The 21,868-nt window shown below is 50.4% G+C and overlaps 1 protein-coding gene across 1 annotated transcript; it reads left to right on the forward strand.

The window, feature by feature from the left end:
- The first annotated feature begins 17,705 nt into the window (after window positions 1-17,705).
- On the forward strand, window positions 17,706-20,615 carry LOC147021107 (uncharacterized). Its single transcript, XM_085890416.1, has 2 exons — window positions 17,706-17,719; window positions 18,983-20,615. Exons 1-2 carry the CDS (start codon window positions 17,706-17,708, stop codon window positions 20,613-20,615), a joined length of 1,647 nt encoding a protein of 548 aa, XP_085746542.1.
- Window positions 20,616-21,868: the final 1,253 nt, after the last annotated feature.

The following is a 21,868-nucleotide window of genomic DNA, read 5'->3' on the forward strand; positions in this document are numbered from 1 at the left end:
GAACTCGGGGAAGGTACACAGCACGGGGGGAGTTTTTTTTATTATAGTTTGGGATATCAGGCCCAGCCCGGACTTCGGATTTTCGATGGTGGGAGTGTGGGGGGAGAGGTTGGGGGAGAGGTAGGGGGTGTGGGTGAGGAGGTGTGGGGTGTGGGTGAGGAGGTGTGGGGTGTGGGGGAGGAGGTGTGGAGCTTCAACAAGTTGGACCTCTGAGATAGAGCTTGATGACACCGAACCATCATGCCTGCTGTGGGATTGGATCATACACCCAAAACACCCAAAACACCCAAAACACCCAACACACCCAACACACCCCCTGAATAGGAGACGTTTAGTACTCAAACCCGGTGTTTTTAAAATGTGTGTATAAAATTAATGTTAAATGATGACAGAGGGTCATCATACAGTTTCTCATTCAGGAAACCTTAAATGACCAGAAACCATAAAGAAACATTCCATATTCCCAACTTCAAGGTTCATCCAAAACATCGACATCTGGAGAGTGGAATATTAAATAATGATCCCAGAATGTTTCCCCTCCATGTCCTTGGAATGTCCTCTCTCATCATAACCCAGTTCAATGGTTTATTGAACACCTGAACCCCATATTCACCAAGGCAGGTCCATCCTACAATGGTATCTCATCAGGTCCCACTGCTTCACCATTTTTCATTCCTCTTAAGTCGGCTGTCTTGTCTTACAACCCTTTTTTATGGAAATCAAAGATTCCAGGAGTCGCCTTGAACAAGGAGTCGGTCAGTGAGTGTTGGTGCACAGTTGAAATCCCATATTTACTCTTCCTTGTTTGTCCTTTAAATTGTTGTGATCCATCTTTACCGTGACGATGTGATGAGGAACATAAAGAGAGTTTATCTTTGGTTGGAAACTGCAGGTGAACTTTCCGCACCAAGTAAACTTGGAATTTGTCCCTTCAAGGTAAAATCTCCTTCATGTTCGTGTCGATGGAGGAATCTTCACGGTATACCTTGAGTGTATCTGGTACCACACATTGCACTCCGTGTGCAGTGGAAATTGATCCCCAGGAAGATCCATCTCAGGGCTGGTGGAGTTTCACAGTTTACACATTCACCTCTGAGCCTGGGTTCAAATCTCGATCCCTCCTTAACTGCCACCCTGGTGTTTCACATGTAATGTGTGTTACAACCATTGGAGGAACATTAAACATGAAGGATTCATCCACTAACACTCATTTATATTGGATGGTAAAGATTCCACGGTTTGTTTTGAAAATGGTCGGCGAGCTATCGTCAGCATTCTGAACAAATTACAAATTACTTCCCAAACCCTCTTACAAACCTGTCCTTAACAAGTGTGGTACAAAAGGTAAACTCTCGAACATTCCATAAACCATTGTGTTTGTTCTCTAAAATTATCAAGAACATGCTATTTTGTCACGAACTTTTTGATTTTGTAAAGTAATTGTAAAAACATTGTTTAGTTTAATTATAAATGAAATAAACATGTTTCCTACCCATGGCCTTGTCTATTTCCACAGCTTTTCCAGAACGATGCTGTTGAGGATGGAGGGATGTCCCTGGGTCGTGATGTCGTGTTCGTCGTGATTGCCTCCCTTTTGTTTGTCGGTGTGATTATGTTTAATCCATCTCGTTGGTTCAACAAGACGAGGTTCAGGAGAAAGCGCTGCATTCACTGGTAAAGAACACAAATGACTTTTCATCAATATTTATACCTTCATCCAAGGGGACACGATAGCTCAGACTGTGGATGTCGTATGAAGTCCATTTTGGTGGGAACACCCACACTTGTTACGCCAAAGAGTTTAAAAAACCCACAATTTTAATTTTGTGTAAGTTGGTGATGGTGACCATCTTGGATTTCAAAATGGCTGCCATGAAGAAGTCCACTGATGCTGTATAAAATCAAATTTAAATTTGGTGTAAATACCAACATTTGTACTGATCGAGGTTCAAAAAACAAATGTAGATTTACTTGCAGTAAAGACTTGTAATTACCATGAACTTCAAAATGGCTGTCATAGTGAGATCTTGTGGAACAATACTCATTTTAAAGGGAGGGGACACCTTTGGTGAGCGATCACTTTGGTGAGCTGTCACTTTGGTGAGCTGTTTTCAATTATACTTGTGTATTAAATAACCTGTGTATCAAAAACAAGCCTGTGAAAGTTTCAGCTCAGTCTGTCTTGTAATTCATGAAAACACAGTTGAAGGCAAACAAAATATTAAACGAGAATTACGTTGTCGATGGCACACCATCCCATATTCCCTCGCACACTGCTTTGTCCCATTAACGCTCGGTGAAATTTTATCTTGCAAAATGGATTGACTATTCTTTTCTATTTGATGTGCTTTATGACCAAAGTCTTACTATGTTTACTCAATCAGAAGTCATCACAAGCATGTCAACGTTTCATGAAACATTAATTTAACACTGTCCAGCAATAAAAGAACTGTTTTTTTTTTTAATTCGAAAATCAGTTTTAAACAGATTCTCCATTTTCTTGAAGTCAGAACCACCTGAAACCAAATTATTTTCAGGGATATGTGATATTGTTGCGGATCCAGGATCCGCATCCGTCCAACATGATGGCATCCAACATGCAGTGGTCCCACGACAGTTATTTCAGTAATATACGTCAGATAGTCCCTTCCTTCTTGTCTAATGGGTCAAACGGGACAGTGCGTTGTGTGAATCTCATGGTTCGGTCCGATTAAATCTCTGAACTCATTCTTATTCTGTTACGCTATTCCTGAGGCTCATCCAAGCAAGGGGTCCTCATGGAAGCCAGCCATGGAAAAACAACACACCAAATGATAACAACTTACTTTTCAACCATGTGGCTCACTCTTTTCAACCCATTTCTGCGTCTAGTAATTATATTGTTGTGGTTGACGAAATTCACAAACCACCATTCAGGTCCCTTAGGTGAGATATCTCTGTAAGTATATGTGTAGTTAGGCCCAAACCCGTTGTTTAGAGGGAATAAATGTCATTCATGCGGGCTGCGACCCTTTTAGATAGCCGTTTTTCTTTTACTATCTTTATTTTGGACCATCCGCCATTACTACCACCACCAACCACGTCTCAACAGCCATCACACAACAACCACCAACCACAACGCCGCTTCACGCCAACAGCCACGACCTTTACCGTCACAACTCGCCACCATCGTATCACCACCATTCTTGCGCCACTTGTGGGCACCGATACTGGACTCGTGCAGGGCGCGCACCGAGCAGCGTGTTCAGAAACATCACAGACTTTCCGAGGAAAACGGATCAAAAACGACTCACGCCCACTTCTGTTCCGTCCTATCGGTGAGCGTGGGGCGATTTGGCCCCGCCTCCAGGGCGTTGGATTGCGGTTGCTATATGCAAATTAATGGATCAAAAAGCATTCACGCCCACTTTTCCTCGGTCCAATGGGGAGCCAGTTAGAGGTGAAGGGTCGGAGGTAAAGGGTCAAAGGTGAAGGAGCGAGGCCACAGGGGATATAAGGGGGCCGCGTTCGTCAGTCGAGTCAGTTGGGAGTTGTCGGTGGAGCTGGGAAGAAGTGGTAGTAGTCAGAGTGAAGAGGACGGAGCTGTGGAGAGGTGGCGGCGGCGAAGGCGATCGAGGGGGTGCTCGCGTCGGATTCGGGGAGCTGCGGAGGGAGAGGCCGGCGGCGCGACCGAAGTCGTGGTGGAGATGCTCGTCGCGGGACCCGAGACAGGGAGATATCCTCCTTTCCCCCGAGCATCAACAACCCCCTCCTGTTTCCCCCCGCGCTGAGATAGTGCGAGAAGGGGGCCCCGTCCCCACCCCATACCAGGCAGTCCCAGCGAGGCCCGCGGAGTCGGGGCGCCAGCGCCATTTCGCGGCTCATCACCAGACGGGTAGGCCCGACGCGGTCTCGGCCCCAGGCCCGCCTCATGCTTGAGGGTGGTCCTTTTTTTTTTTTTTTTTGTTTTTTTTTTTTGTTTGTTTTTGTATACCTTGGTCGAGGCTCGTATGAGAGCTAACACACAACTCACAGCAAGGAGGCATGAGACAAGAGGGGCGGGAGTGGAAGGGACAAAACATTGGGGAACAGACACAGGTGAACTGTGGAAGGGAGAGGGATGGGGATGGGACGGGGAACATGGCGAGGGGAAGATGGACATTAAAGGGACTTTCAGGAAGGAAAGCAGGAGAATTGAAGGAAGTGGGCTTGGGTGGATTATCGGGTGTAGAAAAGATCGAGGATTTGGATGGGGGAAGATAAGAGGTGGTGGTGAACAGCTGTTTTGAAAGCCTGAAGGGAAGAATGGGAAAGAATAGAGTGAGGAAGTTTATTCCAAAGGCGGGAAAAAGAGGAATGAAAGAGTGAAGATGAGCAGTGATTCGTGATTTTGGTAGTTTTACCAGAAGGGGTTGTTGGCGGACCTTGAGCGCCCTGTGGAAATGTGGTTGGGACAAATCGCAGAGAGAGCAGGGGGGGCAAGGCTGGAGAGGAGTCGGTAGAAGACAGAAAGACCACCGACCAACCTGCGGTGATTGAGTGAGAGGCCCAAAGACTCAGCTTCATTGCGGGAGATGCCAATGATCTTAAAAGCCCTGGTTTCGACAGCGTGAAGTCGAGAAAGGTGGGAGGCAGGAGCACCAGCCCAGAGGGAGAGCAGTACTCCATCAGGCTATGGACAAAAGCTTTGTAAGTGGTCAGGAGCTCAAGAGGGCCGAGGAAGGACTTTGCACGACGGAGGATTCCCAGTCGGCGACTGGCTTTTGAGGCAAGGTTGGAAATGTGACTTTCCCAGGAAAGGTCATGGCAGATAGTGAGACCCAGAAGCTTGAAAGAAAAGACTTCTTCCAGAGGATTGTTGAGAAAGTGGATGGGGTGATTTTGTAAACGGTCCTTTCGAAGAGACATAGTGAGAGTGTGAGATTTGTCTGGATTGAAAGACATGTTCCACGTGTTGGACCAGTTTGTGATTTTATCCAGATCTGCAGTGAGCGAAGAAGCTGCTGCTTGCCGGTCTGAGGGATGACAGATGGTACGGCAGAGGGTTGAGTCATCGGCAAAGAGAAATAGAGGATTTTCCAGAGAGTCCGAGAGATCATTGATGAAAACCAGAAAAAGAACAGGGCCCAGAACGCTACCTTGAGGAACTCCAGCCTGCACAGGAAGAGGGGATGGAAGAACTCCATTTAGGGCCACACGTTGCTTTGGGTATATGTGTTGTCGGCGCCGTCTGTGAAGTAAAACTGCATAAGTGTTGCCGTGTGCTCGCGTAGTCGGTAATAGATCTGCATTGTGTTTCTCTTTTATATATGCTTTTTGTGTAATATTGTGTTTCTTCTTCTTTTACATTTGCTTTTGGTGTAATTGTATATGTGTGCTTTCCGTTCATCGTGAAATAAATGTGCTTTATGTTGAACTGTTTTCCCGCTTCGCTTCGTCTTTTCCTCTATTGAATCTCCATCTTACTTCACGTAAAGGGTTGGTCGTGGGCTAAAACGCCCGATAATTAATCGAACCGTCGAGGCCGACGATAACACCGCTCGGTTATCCCGATAGTACGGAACGGGTCGCTTAAAGTGGCCCGTGAACGAAGTCGACCTGCGGCGAGGTGCGATCGCCCGGTCTACCCTCCGTGTGGGTACTTCGGTAGGTCGAATTTGGCGAGCAACCCTATCCCACGCGGGGGGCCGATTGGCACGATCGTGGTGAGGCCGAAAGGTCCACCCTTGACTAGTTCCCGGCGTTAGTCCGAGAGGGTCACGACGGGATTGTCCGTCCGGTGGGCGACGTGCCGCGATTCGAGTTACGTGGCCGTTCGCACGCCGGCGGGCGCGAATCCGCAACACTGGTGTCAGGAGTGGGATATAAACTCATCGCCCTCCTCGCGGCACTGGTATCGGAGAACGGGAAAACGGGCTCTCCTGTCTCCAGCTAAATTCACGGGAATCGGTCCAGGGGTGAGAGGAGCGACCCCCGATTCCCTCCAAATTACGAGCGAGCTAAATTAACGCTTTCCGAGAAGCAAGATGGCATCCCAAGGCGAGCGGGAGCCGGGGGTATTAGAAATGGATGTAGAATGTGTAGAATCCATGGCTCAGGATGAAATCCCCGTGCAGGAAATGTTGATTGTGCAGGAACATGAACTCCCCCAACTGAGCCCAGAGCCCGAAAAAGGTGCGGCAGTGTCCGCGGTGTATGACACCTCCCCTCCCCCCCTCCGCCAAAACCCCCCGATCTTTGCCGAAACGGCTCACCCAAGCGCACCCGACATGGCCCAGCTATTCGCCATGCTGGCGGCAATGACAGCGAGGATGGATGCGAATACACAAAAGATGGATGCGAATACACAAAAGATGGATGCGAATACACAACAAATAAACGAAAAGATGGATACAAACACAAACGAAATGAAAGGCATGAACAAGCAAATGAACGGAATGAACAAGCAAATGAACGGAATGGAAACAAACATGAAGGAAGAAATGAAAGAGCTGCGGGGTGAGACGCAGAACATGGGAATGAGCCTAAAAGGAAGATTGGAAGAACTAAAAAACGAAATGAAAAAGGAAGTCGACACGATACGAGCGGAGGTGACCGGGTTAAAAGAGAAAGTAAAAGGAGTGGGAGTCGCAATGGAAGAAAGTAAACAAGAGAGGGTAAACGAAATAAAGACGGTGGTGGGAAAAATAGACAAAGTAGGAAAAGGATTGGGAGAAGTAAAACAGCGACAAGACCAAATAAAGGAGGAAATAGGGAGGAACACGACGGCGATAGAGGAATTAAAAAGAGAACAAGGGAAATAAAGGAGGGATTGGGAGCCGTGAAGGAGGCCTGTGAGAAAAGACATCGGGAAATGACAGACAAAGTTGAAAACCTGCGAAAGGAGGTAAAAGCGGAGACACAGAAAGGATTAAAGAAGGTGGCGGAGGAATGTAGAAAGAGACATGAGGAGGTAATTAATGAAATGGAGCGGAAAGCCGGAGAAAAGACAGAGGAACTGGGGGAGCAGATAGGAAAAAACCGGGGCGAGACAGAAGAGCAGTTTAGGACAACGAGGGAGGAAATATCCAAGACAAATAAGATGGTGACACAGGTACAAGGGGAGGTGGAGCAAATAAGAGAGAAAGTCAGGGAACTGTCGTTAGGAATGATAGGGGAGGAAATAAATGGGGTAATAAAGGGGAAAATGGAGGAAATGGAGAGGAGACTGACGGATAGGGTGGAGGCCCGGTGTGAGAGGCAGGGTGGCCTCCTTCGGGAACAGGAGGAGAGGATATACTCCCTCGAGGCGGATCGTGCCCAGGTGGGGCCGGTGTCACAAGGCGGAGGAGGAGGCTTGCCCGATGCGGGGGTGAGCATGCCAAGCTTGGGGAGGGTAGAGGCCACGGGGTCTTTTGGCCTAATGGGGGTACCCAGAATGACTGTTCCGGGGGGTGTGCAGAGTGCGAGTCCAATGGCTTGGGAGAGTAAGCGGGACGACGCGGGGCACGGACAGACACGGACAGGGGTGGTAGAGCCCCCGGGCAAATGGCTCGGACCCTGCGGGAGTGAGGCACCGTTGGGACTGGGGAGGTACACTCCTCCCGGAGTCCCTGGGGAACGGGAGGAGACCTCGAAAGAACCGAGGGTGCCGCTACCCCCGTACGATGGCAAGACGGACTTGAGGGCATATATGGCCCAGTTCCAGTGTGTTGCCAGAGGCAATGGCTGGAACGAGGTGCAGGGTGTGGCACAACTCACAGCGGCCCTGCGTGGCGTGGCTTTGGAAGTCCTGACCACGGTACCCAGTGAGGGGGCGACCCTGGAGGATCTCCATTCGGCCCTAAAAAACCGATTTGGCATGGACCAGCAGAGCGAGCTTGTTAAAGCTCAGCTCAACGGGCGCAAACGACGTCCCCAGGAATCACTGGGAGAATTGGCACATGACATTCGCCGCTTGGTGGGGATCGCGCAAACCAACATGCCACCGGAGTACCGGGAGGAGATTGCCCTGGACCATTTCCTTCGAGCAATAGGGGGCACCGATGTCGGAGCATTGCTCACCGTATGGCGCCCGGACAACCTCCAGAAGGCGGCTGATACTGCTGCCTGCTGGGAGGCAGCCAGAACGCCATTGGGAGGGGCTGGGCGCCACGCGGTGGCAGTCCGACAGGTGGACCCCGTGAACGACAGTGCGCTGGGAGCCGGGGCAACCCTAGGCGACCAAGCGCGAATGGAAAGGATGGTGCAGGGCATGTTCGACCGCCGGTTCGGGAGACCTGGGGAGAGGCGGTCGGGCCCAGGAAGGGCGGGAGATGGGCCATCGGGGGGTACCCCACCCGGGAATGGAGGGGGGTATAATTCGGCGTACTGGAGGCAATCACCTTACCAGAGGAGGTGTTATAATTGTGGCGCAAGGGACCACCTGCAGCGGAGGTGCAACGCCCCGCGCAGGGAAAGGCCCCCGCGAAGAGAAGAGCCACGGCCCCCTAGACCACCAACTCCGCCCCGGGTCAATAGGGATAGCCAGGCCCAACCATCACCCTCCCACCAGTCCCCGGGAAACTAAGAAGTGCCGAACATGTAGGGCCGTGTTCGGCAGACTTAGACGGAGAAGAGCCCTCAGAACTGCGACAGGTCATCAGTTGTGGCCAAATTGGCAAAGGTAGCTTAACAATTTGGTGCAAGGTTGCCGGCGTAGGGGTAGACGCCGTTGTGGACACAGGAGCAAGCGCCACGATCATCAGCCCTGTGGTCCTTGATTCGAGTGTAGACGGTTGGGATGAGATCCACCGTCTGCAAAACCATAGTTTGCAGCTCGCTACTGGGGCAACGGCCCCTATCATAGGACGTGGTTTCGTGTCGTTTAAATTGGGCACCGTGAAAACCAAGATAGAGGTTTGGGTGGCGGAGGTGTACGACCCATGTCTAATAGGGTTGGATGTGCTGACGGCCGGTGGTTGTAAGATCGATTTGGGCCGGGGGGTCATGCAGTTGGGTGGTGAGGAGTTGCCATTAGGGGGCGTGAGCACGGATAAGAGGGTGGAGCTGGAGGCTCCTGACTCCGTGGTCATTCCCCCGGGTGCCGAGGCGGTGGTCCCGGCCCGGTGGCGAGCACCCCCAACATGGCAGGGCCCCTGCGGCCTGGCGGAACTACCGGCAGGGCCGTCAACCCCGGGCTTAGTCGTGGGCCGCACCCTGGTAAGTACCGACGGGCCAATAGCGCCCGTGCGGGTGATAAATGTTAGCACGGAACCACGCACTATCAGGAAGGGCACAAAGGTGGCAGATTGCACCCCAGTAAAAGAGGTCGCAGAGCTGAGGGACGATAACGTCGAGCTGGACCGGCCCCAGAGGGAGTCTCCAGACTCGATTAGGAATTGGCCCAGTCCCATTTGCGAGATGGTAAATCGGAGTAGTGTAGATTTGGAGGATGCCCAGCGGGAGGCCTTATACAAGCTGGTCGACCGACACATCGGGATCTTCTCCTTGTCACCCGAGGATATTGGACGTACGGGCCTGGTGCAACATCAGATCCACACCGATGGGGCCCGGCCTGTCCGTCAGCCTGCTCGAAGGCTCCCATGGAGCAAAAGAGAGGAGGCTGATGAGCAGGTTGAAAAGATGCTCAATGCAGGTGTCATCGAGCCCTCGGGAAGTCCTTGGATGTCACCAGTTGTGCTGGTTAAAAAGAAGGATGGGACCACGCGTTTCTGTGTGGACTATCGCCAGCTGAACAACGTGACACTCAAAGACTCCTATCCCCTGCCTAGAATTGACGATACCCTCGACGCCGTTGCAGGCTCTAAATGGTTCTCAACTTTGGACCTCAAGAGTGGGTATTGGCAGGTGGAGATGGATAAGACGGCGAAGGAGAAAATGGCATTTTCCACAGGGAAGGGACTGTATCAGTTCACTGTGATGCCGTTCGGTTTGTGTAACGCCCCCGCCACCTTTGAGAGACCGATGGAGCGTGTACTAGGCGGCATGCCGTGGCAGTCATGCCTGGTGTATCTGGATGACGTCCTGGTACACGCTAAAACATTCACCCAGGAGATAGCCAACTTGGACCAGGTGTTTGGGCGCCTCAGGCAGGCAGGGCTGAAATTGAGCCCAGAGAAATGCACTTTGTTCGCGACAGAGGTGGCCTATCTCGGACACGTGATAGGCCGCGAGCGGGTGAAGACCGACCCCGGAAAAATTACAGCGGTAGAGGAGTGGCCCGTACCTACAACTGTCAAACAGGTACGGGGCTTTTTGGGACTTTGCTCCTACTACCGGCGTTTCGTGGCAAACTTTGCGGAGATAGCCAGGCCCCTTCACCGGTTGACGGAGAAGGGGTTGAGATTTAATTGGACGGAGGAGTGCCAGGAGGCCTTCCTCAAATTAAAGGGGTGTTTGACATCCACACTCGTTTTAGCGTACCCCACCGATGACGGGATGTATACCCTGGACACGGATGCAAGCCAGGAAGGATTGGGAGCAGTCTTGTCTCAGACACGGGGGCGTGGAAAGAGTGATCGCGTATTACAGTCGGGCCATGAGTAGGCCCGAACGAAATTATTGCGTAACTCGCAAGGAGCTATTGGCTATGCTGTCTGCCGTGAGCCATTTCCACCCGTACTTGTACGGGAGGAAATTTTTGGTTTGAACTGACCATTCCTCCTTGCAATGGCTCTTATGGTTCAAGGAACCGGAAGGCCAAATTGCAAGGTGGTTGGAAAAATTGCAGCAGTACGATTTCAGTGTGGTCCATAGAGCCGGTAAGGCTCATGGGAATGCCGATGCGCTCTCTCGACGCCCCTGTCTGAGGGAAAACTGCAAATATTGCACGAGACATGAGGAGAGGGACCAATTGGCAGACGCCTCCCCGAAACTCCCAGTCCGTGCGGCCCGGGTGGTAGGCCCAACTTTGCCACTAACCGCGGGAGAGGAATTTGGTGGATTGGCATGGAGCACGGCCCAGCGGGAAGACCCCGTGATAGGGCCAGTGTACAAATGGGTCCAGGAAAACAGGAGGCCCAGTGGGGAGGAAATCGCCCCATTCGGGGCGCGAACAAAGGCATACTGGGCTCAGTGGAGGACCCTAGAAATGAGGGACAACATCTTATATCGCAAGTGGGTGGAGATTCCTTCTGAACAAACTTCTTGGCTGGTGATAGTCCCTGATGGGTTTAAGACCCAAATTTTGAAACAGGTGCACGGTACCCGCGCCGGCGGCCATTTGGGCAGGACCAAAACAAAATCTCGGGCCCGCCGGCAGTTCTATTGGGTTAACATGGGGCGCGATGTACAGGACTGGTGTCGAGCATGCGACGCCTGTACTGTGAAAAAGGGACCGCCACAGAGGATGAGGGCCCCACTCCAACTACATCAGGTTGGGGCTCCCCTTGAGCGAGTGGCCATGGACATTTTGGGACCACTGCCCCCCACTCGCCAGGGTAATAAGTACATCCTCGTAATTATGGACTATTTCACCAAATGGCCAGAAGCCTTTGCCCTTCCCAGCCAGGAAGCAGGGGTTGTGGCCAAGGCCTTCATAGAAGGATTTACATGCCGGTATGGGATTCCGCAGGAGCTGCACACAGACCAGGGACGAAATTTTGAGAGTGAATTACTAAAAGAGGTGTGCAGGCTCCTGGAAATTCGAAAGACACGGACAACGCCCCTGAGACCACAGTCTGATGGCATGGTGGAGAGGTTCAACAGGACCCTGGTCCAACAGTTGGCCCTCTTCACCGCCACTAACCAGGAGGACTGGGACGAACACCTTCCGTACCTCCTGATGGCCTATCGCGCGTCCCAGCACGGGTCTACCGCATGTAGTCCGGCGCTGTTGATGTATGGACGGGAGCTGAGAAGCCCCGTCGATTTATTGTGCGGTCCGACGCCTGAGCGGCTTGATAGGCCCCCGGGGGAGGGCTATGCCCGTTGGTTGGAGGAAGGCTTGGAGAAGGTCCACGCCTTCGCACGACACCAGCTCCAACAGGCGGGCATAAAGATGAAGCGCAGGTACGACCACCGGAGCCAGGTGAGCAAATACCCACCGGGGGCGAAGATTCGGTTCTTTAACCCCCGGCGAAGGAAGGGCAGATGCCCGAAGCTCACCTCACCTTGGCAGGGCCCGGGGGTCGTCCTGGCGCAAGTCAGTGACGTGGTCCTAAAAATTAAAATGGGACCACGAGCCCTCCCCCGGATCGTCCACGCGGACCGCCTGAGGCCCTACAAGGGCGACCTTATGCCCTCATGGATATGTCTTGCCGGAGGAGTCGGTGCTGGAACAGCCGCTCCCGCAGAGGCGCAAGGCTCTCAGAGCCTTGCAACGAGTTCACGAGCCCAGTAGGAAGGGAAGAAATCCCCCCTGGGAAATTGATTAATGGGATTATTTGGAGACCGTGACAGACAGTGAATGTGTAGTGGGGACGTAGCTTAGCTACGTAGTGTTAAAAGGAACGTGCTATAGTGTAAGGGACGACGTGGGAGCACGAGTTAGTTAGGGGAGGGAGTTAGAAGGATGGCAGAGTTCAGTGGTGAGTGTGTTGAAGAGTTGTTGGTGAGTGAAGTGGAAGCATGTGCTTGGTGAGTGAGTGAGTGAGGCCAGCGGGTCTGTGTGAGTGGAGCGAATGGGGAATGCATGGTGCGATGAGTGATGAGTGTCACCTGCATGACTCCCGCCCAAGGGACCCCGGGGTCAGTGTAGACTAAGTTAGGGGGTTAGTCAAATTTACAAAATGGAGGTCGTTTTGTTGTTGGTGGGAGTGTAGGCTCGAAACCCGTTTGGAGGGGTGCAGGAGCCCTGTTGACGGGCTGGGAGCGTGGCTGCGAGAAGTGAGTATCGCTGAGTGGGTACCCCGGGCACCAGGCTAGTCGGCCGTGGTAGGCCAAGGGCCCATGGGCGGCCGGGATAGCGTAGTGGGCACGGGTGCGCCTGCTTGGTGCGGGGGCCCGGGGCGCCATTAGCCGCGTGGGCAGTGTTGTGGGCACGGGTGACCCTCGGAAAGGGGCCTGGGAAGCCAGCCTGCCACGTGTGCGTTTCAGGGGAGGTGCCATGGGTGGCACTCCCCGGTGTTAGGGAGCTGGTAGGCTCGGAGGCAGTGTAGTGCCCGGGGGTGCCATCGTCGGAGAATCGGCAGAGGGTCGTGCCCGCCAAAGGGAGCCACGTGTCCCAGCCATGAGACCGTGTGAGGGCACGGAGAGAAAATTGGGGGGTGAGGCCCGAAATTGTAAGGACACCAACACAGGCGACGGGAATCTGGGTTGTTAGAACCAATAGTTTAAGCGAGAGGCGCTTGTTGAAAGCCCCGGGGTAGTTTAACAGTTAATGGTTAGGGTAGATAGGAAGTGTACCCCTCCGCACCATCCATCCCCTCGCTCTCGTTGTGGGCCGCTGGACCCACTTTGGTTATAGATCGCTGAAGTCTGGGGAGGCCATCCTGAGGCTTCGTTGGGCCTCGACACAGGACGTTAGCTCTCCCTTATTCCCCTCCGGGAAGGGAACGTAGGGGTTGGGAGTAGGCTAGGTGACAGGATAGGTTAGCCGAACAAGGACGATAAAGGGGGTTAGGGGACGATTTATAGTGGGGAAGTAAAAAAAAAAAAAAAAAGTTGGGGCTAAATTGGGGTTTGACAAATTAAAGGAGTGGGTATAGACAGTGACAGGCAAAGGCGATAGGTTGGGAGGGAGACCGTAGGGTAGGTCCGAGCCCGCCTTCCGAGTGGCCAGCACCACCGCACTCCCTCCACCAACCTTCACTGAACGGCAAAGGCTGGCCAGCTTCATCTGCCAGCTGCGTTGCTGCAAGGCAGAGGCCGGCCAACTTCATCGGCAGCTGTTGTTTTGCTGCAAGGCCTGTGCCGGCTGGATTGTCTGCAGCTGCTGTGCTGCAAGGCCTGCGCCGGCCGGATCGTCTGCAGCTGCTGTGCTTCAAGGGCTGTGCCGGCCAGTTCATCTGCCGGCTGTGTTTGCCTGCAGCGGCCTTCTTCTGCGGGCTGTTTTTGCCTGATCACCTTTGCCATGCCATGCCCACTGCCCCTGTTCACCAGCCCCGTTCAATTTTTGCTTTGCCCCCCCCCCCCAGTTCATTGCCATGTGCGCCAGGATCAGAAAGCAACAGTTTGCAAGCTGCAAGAACTGCCCTGTTGGCAGCTACAACACGGGCCTGCAGTGGCGGCCCGTGCACCGTGTTTGCGTCCATCCATTCATCCATCCGTTCGTTGTGTTCATTGCGTGTGCCACTTGAGCTGGCACGGAGACTACGTTTGTGCAGCCCATGCACCGTTGTGGTTCACTGCTTTAAGTTCAAAAGGGAAGGCCTTGGACTGCGTGTGAGCAGCCGGCCACGTTCCCTGTCACCTGCATTATTTGAGTCAGAGACTGCATGCGAGCAGCCTGGCTCCCTGCTAACTGCTTTCTTTTTGCAGAGTTCATTGATCCTGGGCCATGGTTTAGTGTAAAATTTGTAAGTTAAGGTTAAGATGTACTGTAAATATGAGTGCGCCCCCGGCATGTCTGTCTTAGCGCCGGCAATATTATTTAAGTCGTCCGTGTGAGTGAGTTTGTTTAGGTAGTTACTCAGCCCTCAGGTTATTTATTTTGGGGACACGAATACCATGAATGTCGCACTCAGGGATCCGTAGGTAAAATGTACTAGGGGAAAACTACACATGATGGCACACGAAAATTTGACGACTCGGGACGAGTCTGTAAAAAGGGGAGGGGGTGGTGTTGTGGTTGACGAAATTCACAAACCACCATTCAGGTCCCTTAGGTGAGATATCTCTGTAAGTATATGTGTAGTTCGGCCCAAACCCGTTGTTTAGAGGGAATAAATGTCATTCATGCGGGCTGCGACCCTTTTAGATAGCCGTTTTTCTTTTACTATCTTTATTTTGGACCAGCCGCCATTACTACCACCACCAACCACGTCTCAACAGCCATCACACAACAACCACCAACCACAACGCCGCTTCACGACAACAGCCACGACCTTTACCGTCACAACTCGCCACCATCGTATCACCACCATTCTTGCGCCACTTGTGGGCACCGATACTGGACTCGTGCAGGGCGCGCACCGAGCAGCGTGTTCAGAAACATCACAGACTTTCCGAGGAAAACGGATCAAAAACGACTCACGCCCACTTCTGTTCCGTCCTATCGGTGAGCGTGGGGCGATTTGGCCCCGCCTCCAGGGCGTTGGAGTGCGGTCGCTATATGCAAATTCATGGATCAAAAAGCATTTACGCCCACTTTTCCTCGGTCCAATGGGGAGCCAGTTAGAGGTGAAGGGTCGGAGGTAAAGGGTCAAAGGTGAAGGAGCGAGGCCACGGGGGATATAAGGGGGCCGCGTTCGTCAGTCGAGTCAGTTGGGAGTTGTCGGTGGAGCTGGGAAGAAGTGGTAGTAGTCAGAGTGAAGAGGACGGAGCTGTGGAGAGGTGGCGGCGGCGAAGGCGATCGAGGGGGTGCTCGCGTCGGATTCGGGGAGCTGCGGAGGGAGAGGCCGGCGGCGCGACCGAGGTCGTGATGGAGACGCTCGTCGCGGGACCCGAGACAGGGAGATATCTTCCTTTCCCCCGAGCATCAACAACCCCCTCCTGTTTCCCCCCGCGCTGAGATAGTGCGAGAAGGGGGCCCCGTCCCCACCCCATACCAGGCAGTCCCAGCGAGGCCCGCGGAGTCGGGGCGCCAGCGCCATTTCGCGGCTCATCACCAGACGGGTAGGCCCGACGCGGTCTCGGCCCCAGGCCCACCTCATCCTTGAGGGTGGTCCTTTTCTTTTGCTTTGGGTATATGTGTTGTCAGCGCCGTCTGTGAAGTAAAACTGCATCAGTGTTGCCGTGTGCTCGCGTAGTCGGTAATAGATCTGCATTGTGTTTCTCTTTTATATATGCTTTTTGTGTAATATTGTGTTTCTTCTTCTTTTACATTTGCTTTTGGTGTAATTGTGTATGTGTGCTTTCCGTTCATCGTGAAATAAATGTGCTTTATGTTGAACTGTTTTCCCGCTTCGCTTCGTCTTTTCCTCTATTGAATCTCCATCTTACTTCACGTAAAGGGTTGGTCGTGGGCTAAAACGCCCGATAATTAATCGAACCGTCGAGGCCGACGATAACACCGCTCGGTTATCCCGATAGTACGGAACGGGTCGCTTAAAGTGGCCCGTGTCCGAAATCGACCTGCGGCGAGGTGCGATCGCCCGGTCTACCCTCCGTGTGGGTACTTAGGTAGGTCGAATTTGGCGAGCAACCCTATCCCACGCGGGGGGGCCGATTGGCACGATCGTGGTGAGGCCGAAAGGTCCACCCGTGACTAGTTCCCGGCGTTAGTCCGAGAGGGTCACGACGGGATTGTCCGTCCGGTGGGCGACGTGCTGCAATTCGAGTTTCGTGGCCGTTCGCACGCCGGCGGGCGCGAATCCGCAACAATATCTTTGTCCTCTTTTCAATACAAATCTCCATTAAATAATTATTTCTATCCTCTTTTCAATCCAAATCTCCATTAAATAATTATATCTTTGTCCTCTTTTCAATCCAAATCTCCATCTAATAATTGTATCTGTCCTCTTTTCAATCCAAGTCTGCATCTAATAATTATATCCAACCTTTTCCTTCATTTCATGACACAGATCAGGGCCGGCACTGCACACAACACTGCATTTTATAAATGACCGCATGCTCAATGGCGGCGGTCACACGCGCATCCCCGGGATAATTTATAATCGCACACATAGCAGGGGACGAATGGCACACCTTGTTCGGGTCTGTGAATGTGTTTACCATAGCATCTTACCATCGGTCTTCGCTGACCACCGCGACCCCAGGTGTCTCACACGGATGGCGAACATCCACTCGCCTCTCCACCCGGCGAGGCTGCAGCCAGGCAGAGGCGCGCTGTACTCCTTGGGCCGCATGGCTTACAGACAGGCAGCGCATTGACCGGCGCTGACCACGGGTCGCCGTGGACGGCCCGGGAGTTTGGTGCAGGCCATCACGGCCGGACCGTGTGCTGTCCACAACCCAACCAGAGCACCTGATTCAGGTGACGACACGTCATTTCGGATCGTCACCCTCGCCCGCACTACAACGTCGAGAAAATTATGGTTCGTGGGGCTGTCGGTCATCGTCTTTCCTGCTCAGCGTTCCTCATCTGCTTATTCCAATTTCATCACCAACTCACCTGCTGAATCCGTCTTCTTCCCCGCCTCGTCCCTGACTCCACTCACCCACATGATCCTGTTTGCCTTTCTCCACCCACTGCTCCGGACTCTGCCTTCCTCCACCCACTGGCTTCTGACTCCACCAAAAGCTCTTCTTTCATGCCTGACGGTCGTGCCCTATTCTCTGGATCGATGTTGAGCTGCTCAAAGTGCTACGAAGCAAGAGACGACGTGCTTGCTGTCAGGGAGGTATCACCAAGCGGAGCATCCCCCCAAAACATACTGGTGGTGCAATCGGTCAATCGTGCAAGATATTGAGAGACCGTTAGCCCCATCTCCTCTCCTCTTTCTTCTCATTAACCCTTCTTCATCTGGATGTGTGTGTGTGTGTGTGTGCGTGTGTGTGTGTGTGTGTGTGTGTGTGTGTGTGTGTGTGTGTGTGTGTGTGCGCGTGTGTGTGTGTGTGTGTGTGTGTGTGTGTGTGTGTGTGTGTGTGTGTGTGTGTGTGTGTGTGTGTGTGTGTGTGCGTGTGTCATGTGCCTGTCCTCGCTTTAGTTCAGAGTGCACAAGAATTATATCGGGATAATTGCTATGTGTCTGCTTTTGTAAGTTTCTTGTATTATTGGCACACCACACTTTTCTTCCTGTCCCTCCTTCCACACAACAATAAAAACTACTAATCGTGCCACATATTTTTCCTCGCCTGCCTGTTAATAAATTATAAGTGGAAATGTTCCCAGCTCGTTTTTGTCTTTTCTTTCATTGATCCAGCATGGTGCGTATCTGAACCTCGCCTGGACTTTATTCCTAACGATCCGTTCCTTTTAGCCCGGTATGTCATTGGCAGTGTCGCTCGGCTGCATCTGATCCGGTAAGGTGATCTGGTTCGGACAAGACGTACCTAGGGCGAGTCCCCCTGTAATTAGATCACGTGGTTATTTTTCTTGGTAACCGGAAAACTATACAGAGGACCCTCGGTCATGTAGTTGAGTTATTGGCGTTCACAGTCCGTTAGTGACCCACCACATCACGGACTTATCCGTGTGTGATGGCCTGCAAGTCGGGTGAGTCTGGTGGGAAACCTAGATAGCTTCACCCCCTGGTGGTCTCACCAAACCCCCGGCCCACAACAATATTATCATCAATCTTTCTATTTACTGTGTGACAGTGAGATCTTTCTTTTCTTTGAGCTCTTTCTTTTTTAATTCGATCGATGGTGAATATTCTAAAAAGTCCATATCCCATTATTTTCGTCTGTGATGTATGAGTGAAGTAATTTAATTGTTGAAAACAGTTCATGATATGAACCATGTCCAACCCACGTGACACAAGTTTAAACCTCTGATTGGAATTTTTTTTGTTCACACAAAGTAACAATGATGTCTTTAGGAAGATTTTAAAAGGTTTATTATTGAACACTTGTGAATAAAAAGTAAAACTCACTTATTAAGTGTTGATTTCCAAGGAATAAGTTGGTTGTTCTTCTGAGATGGCGGATATTTTTAAATCCAAGATGGCCGCCAAATGACGTCATGAAAACATGTTTCCAATGGAATTCCAGTGAAGTGAGAGATAATTTACAAAAAGTTACATGATTTCCTTCTTCATCAAAAACAAACACTAAATTTCACAACATCCTCCACCGTTACATTAAATTATTTAAATAATCAAGTGTGATTCATCGTTCCACACCGATCATTTGGACCTTGTTTAAGTTACATCTGCATACTCGATATTCCGTATCCTGTAGCATTGTAACACTCGTGGAACATGTTTGTTTATGTTTTACAAAACCATGTATTCAACACTTTACAGGTGATGGAATACTTCATTTTACCTTGAACTGAGAATGTTTGTTTCTCTTGCAGTGTGAAATGTGGATGTAAAATCAAAAGGAGACAACTGAAAGATGAGCCACCATTGGTAAATGATGTTCAGGAAAACAAACTCCTTGAAATGCAGAAACTGGAGGGAACTGAGGTTCATGATGTGAAGGAAAAAATGGAGTTCACAGTGAAACAGAACTTCGGAAATGAAGAACAAGAGGAAGAACATTATCAAGAGGAGCAAAATAAAGTTTTACAAGCACAGAAAGAACAACTTCAGGAAAAAGAAAAGATGTTGCTCCAAAAAAAAGGAGATCTCATCCAAAGAGAGAAGTTTGTTCAGGACAGAGAACGTGAGTTCATGGAAATGGAAGCGCAAAGGAAATTGAACAAAGAATTGTGGTTAAAGGAGGAAGATGAACGGAGGAAACGAGAGGAGCAACAGCAGAAAGAGAAGAAGGAAGCAGAGCAGAAGAAAATAAATGAACAGGAGAGGAAGAAACAAGAAGAGTTAAAGATAAGGGAGCAGGAAGAATCCAGACGATCAAATTGGGAAAAGGATTTTGAGGATGAGAAATTTGAAGTTTGGATCTGGGAAAAGCGTAAAAACACAGAACGTAAGAAGAAAATGGTTGAAGTAGAAAAGAGAATGTTAGAAGTTAAAAAGTGGAAGCAAGATGTTCAGCAAAGAGAGAAAGAATTGCCGATATATCAGGAACAGGAGCTGGAGCGACAGGGGATGTTTGATGCCTTCATGAACGGGAAAGATGAAGAGCTAAATAAACAGCAGCTCCATATCCACCAAAAGGGAGAGAAGCTTCATAATCGACAATGTAATCTGAATAAATCGGAGGGAGAGTCTCGTCTGAGAGAGAAAAAGGAACGAGAACACAGAGAGCAATGTGAAGTTGCCTGGAAAACAAGAGAGTTGATTCTCATGGAAAGAGAAGAACAGATAAGAGAGAAGAAACGTCATGTGGAGTTGAGGGAGCAACAGGTCCAGGAGAGAGAAACCAAATTGCAAAAAGCAGGAAAACTTGCTGAGGAAGGAGATGATGAAGAAGTGCTTCTCATAACTGATGATGGGCGAGAGAAGCAACAACTGAAACAGCAGGATGTTGATTTGCTCCCACCTGAACCAAAGCCTCAAAGTGATGAAGGGCGGCAGCAGCGACAACAGTACAGTGTTGTTCTTCAACACCAACCGAAGCCTCTCTGTGAAGGCAGGAAACAACAAGTGAAACAGCATGATGTTGATCAGCTGCGGGCCGAACGTAAGCCTCACCATTCGTCTCAGTCCAAGCTTGTCAATGATGAACCAGCGGAGATAGAAAGGCGTAAAAATAACCTCATGTTCCGTGGAGTGAAGGAGGGAAAAGGGGAACATGACAAGGAGGTTGTGACAAAATTAATTAAAGCCATGAACCTGAACATAGAGCCCGTACGCACTTTCCGCGTTGGACGGTACATTGAGAACAGATTCAGACCAATGAAAGTTGTGTTCAGTTGTGAGTCGGATCGGAATCTTGTTCTTACCAACAACAAGAAGGTTCGCAATTTAACTGATCCCTCTCTCTGGACAAAAAACATTTTTATCACTCCGGATTACACTCAGCTCCAAAGAGAAAAACAAGAGATGCTGCTGAGTGATCTTGATAAAAAAGAGGGAAAGTGACCCAAACGGGAGATATACCATCAAAGGAGATAAAGTAGTCCTCCTGAAGAATCCCAAGGGCAAGCCTCATCTCCAGAGATAACGACCTTCCCTCCTCATCTCCCACCTCCTATAACAGACTCCTCCGTGACACACATTTAAGGGGGAAAAAAACATTAAAGGGGGAAAAAAACACAAAAAAGCTTAAAGGGGGAAAAAAACATTAAAGGGGGAAAAAACACAAAAAAAAGCTTAAAGGGAAAAAAAAACCACAAAAAAACAAAAAAAAACATTGAAGGAGAATATTCCGTTGAAACAAATTCACTTTGACGCAGGGTCTCTTTCAAACACGTGAATGTACCTGAGATCATGTTGGAGCAATCACTGAAACATCTTTTGATCGGACAGTCATGGACAGGGAGTTCAATCCTGATGGACATCTTGCATTTCATGAGGACAGGAACCTGAACTTTCATAGTGAAGGAAGGAAAGATGAGGAAAACCATGGTGGGATCTTGTTGTTGGTGAAAATCAATCTATCACCATCTTACATTGTTCATTGGCTGGCTCGTGAACGGAAGCCTCACCCTGATGATGGCAGCAACAGCAGAAGCCATATTGTATGCAGGATCTTCAACAGGTAAGCACTCTTCAATACTTTGGGGCAGGTGGGTTGAACACACAATGGGTGCAAACACAGCCAACAACAAGATCAAAACATCAAGAAAAATTTGTTTTGTGACTTCGTCTTTTACAGACATTGATGTAAATACTTCCTTTCATGAAGAAGTGTCCTTAATTGTGGAGATAATTGTAATTATTTTTGTGGGAAGGTAACTTCTTGGGGTGATCATCCCCATGCAGAATAAACAACAACAACTTTAACTCCCTTCGATTGGATGAGATCACCTGATTCACCTTGTCATCTGTTGCCTGTTCCATCCAGGCCTTTCCTTTTGTTTTCTTTTTTGAACAAGTTATCAAACTGATTGAGATATCAATGTGTCTAATCTTTCATATTTCTATTGTTTTTCCAAAGGTCCCTCAGAAGAGGTGCTCGTTCCCTCCTCCAACCCTCACCTGAAACCATCCTTCCGGTTGGAACGTAAGTTGACAAGATTCTTCCTTTACATTACAAATTACAATTTAAAACTTTGTCTAAACTACCTGTTCTTCACCTGCATCATGTCCAATTTTGTCTGTTCCTCAGAAGTGTTGAGGACAAACACATATTTTGCTGGATTCTAAAACTTACAAGCACCAAGCAAATCTTC

The sequence above is a fragment of the Eptatretus burgeri genome, chromosome 8 (assembly GCF_056783735.1).
Source record: "Eptatretus burgeri isolate ZD-2024b chromosome 8, Ebu_testis_v1, whole genome shotgun sequence".
NCBI classification, from domain to species: Eukaryota; Metazoa; Chordata; class Myxini; order Myxiniformes; family Myxinidae; genus Eptatretus; species Eptatretus burgeri.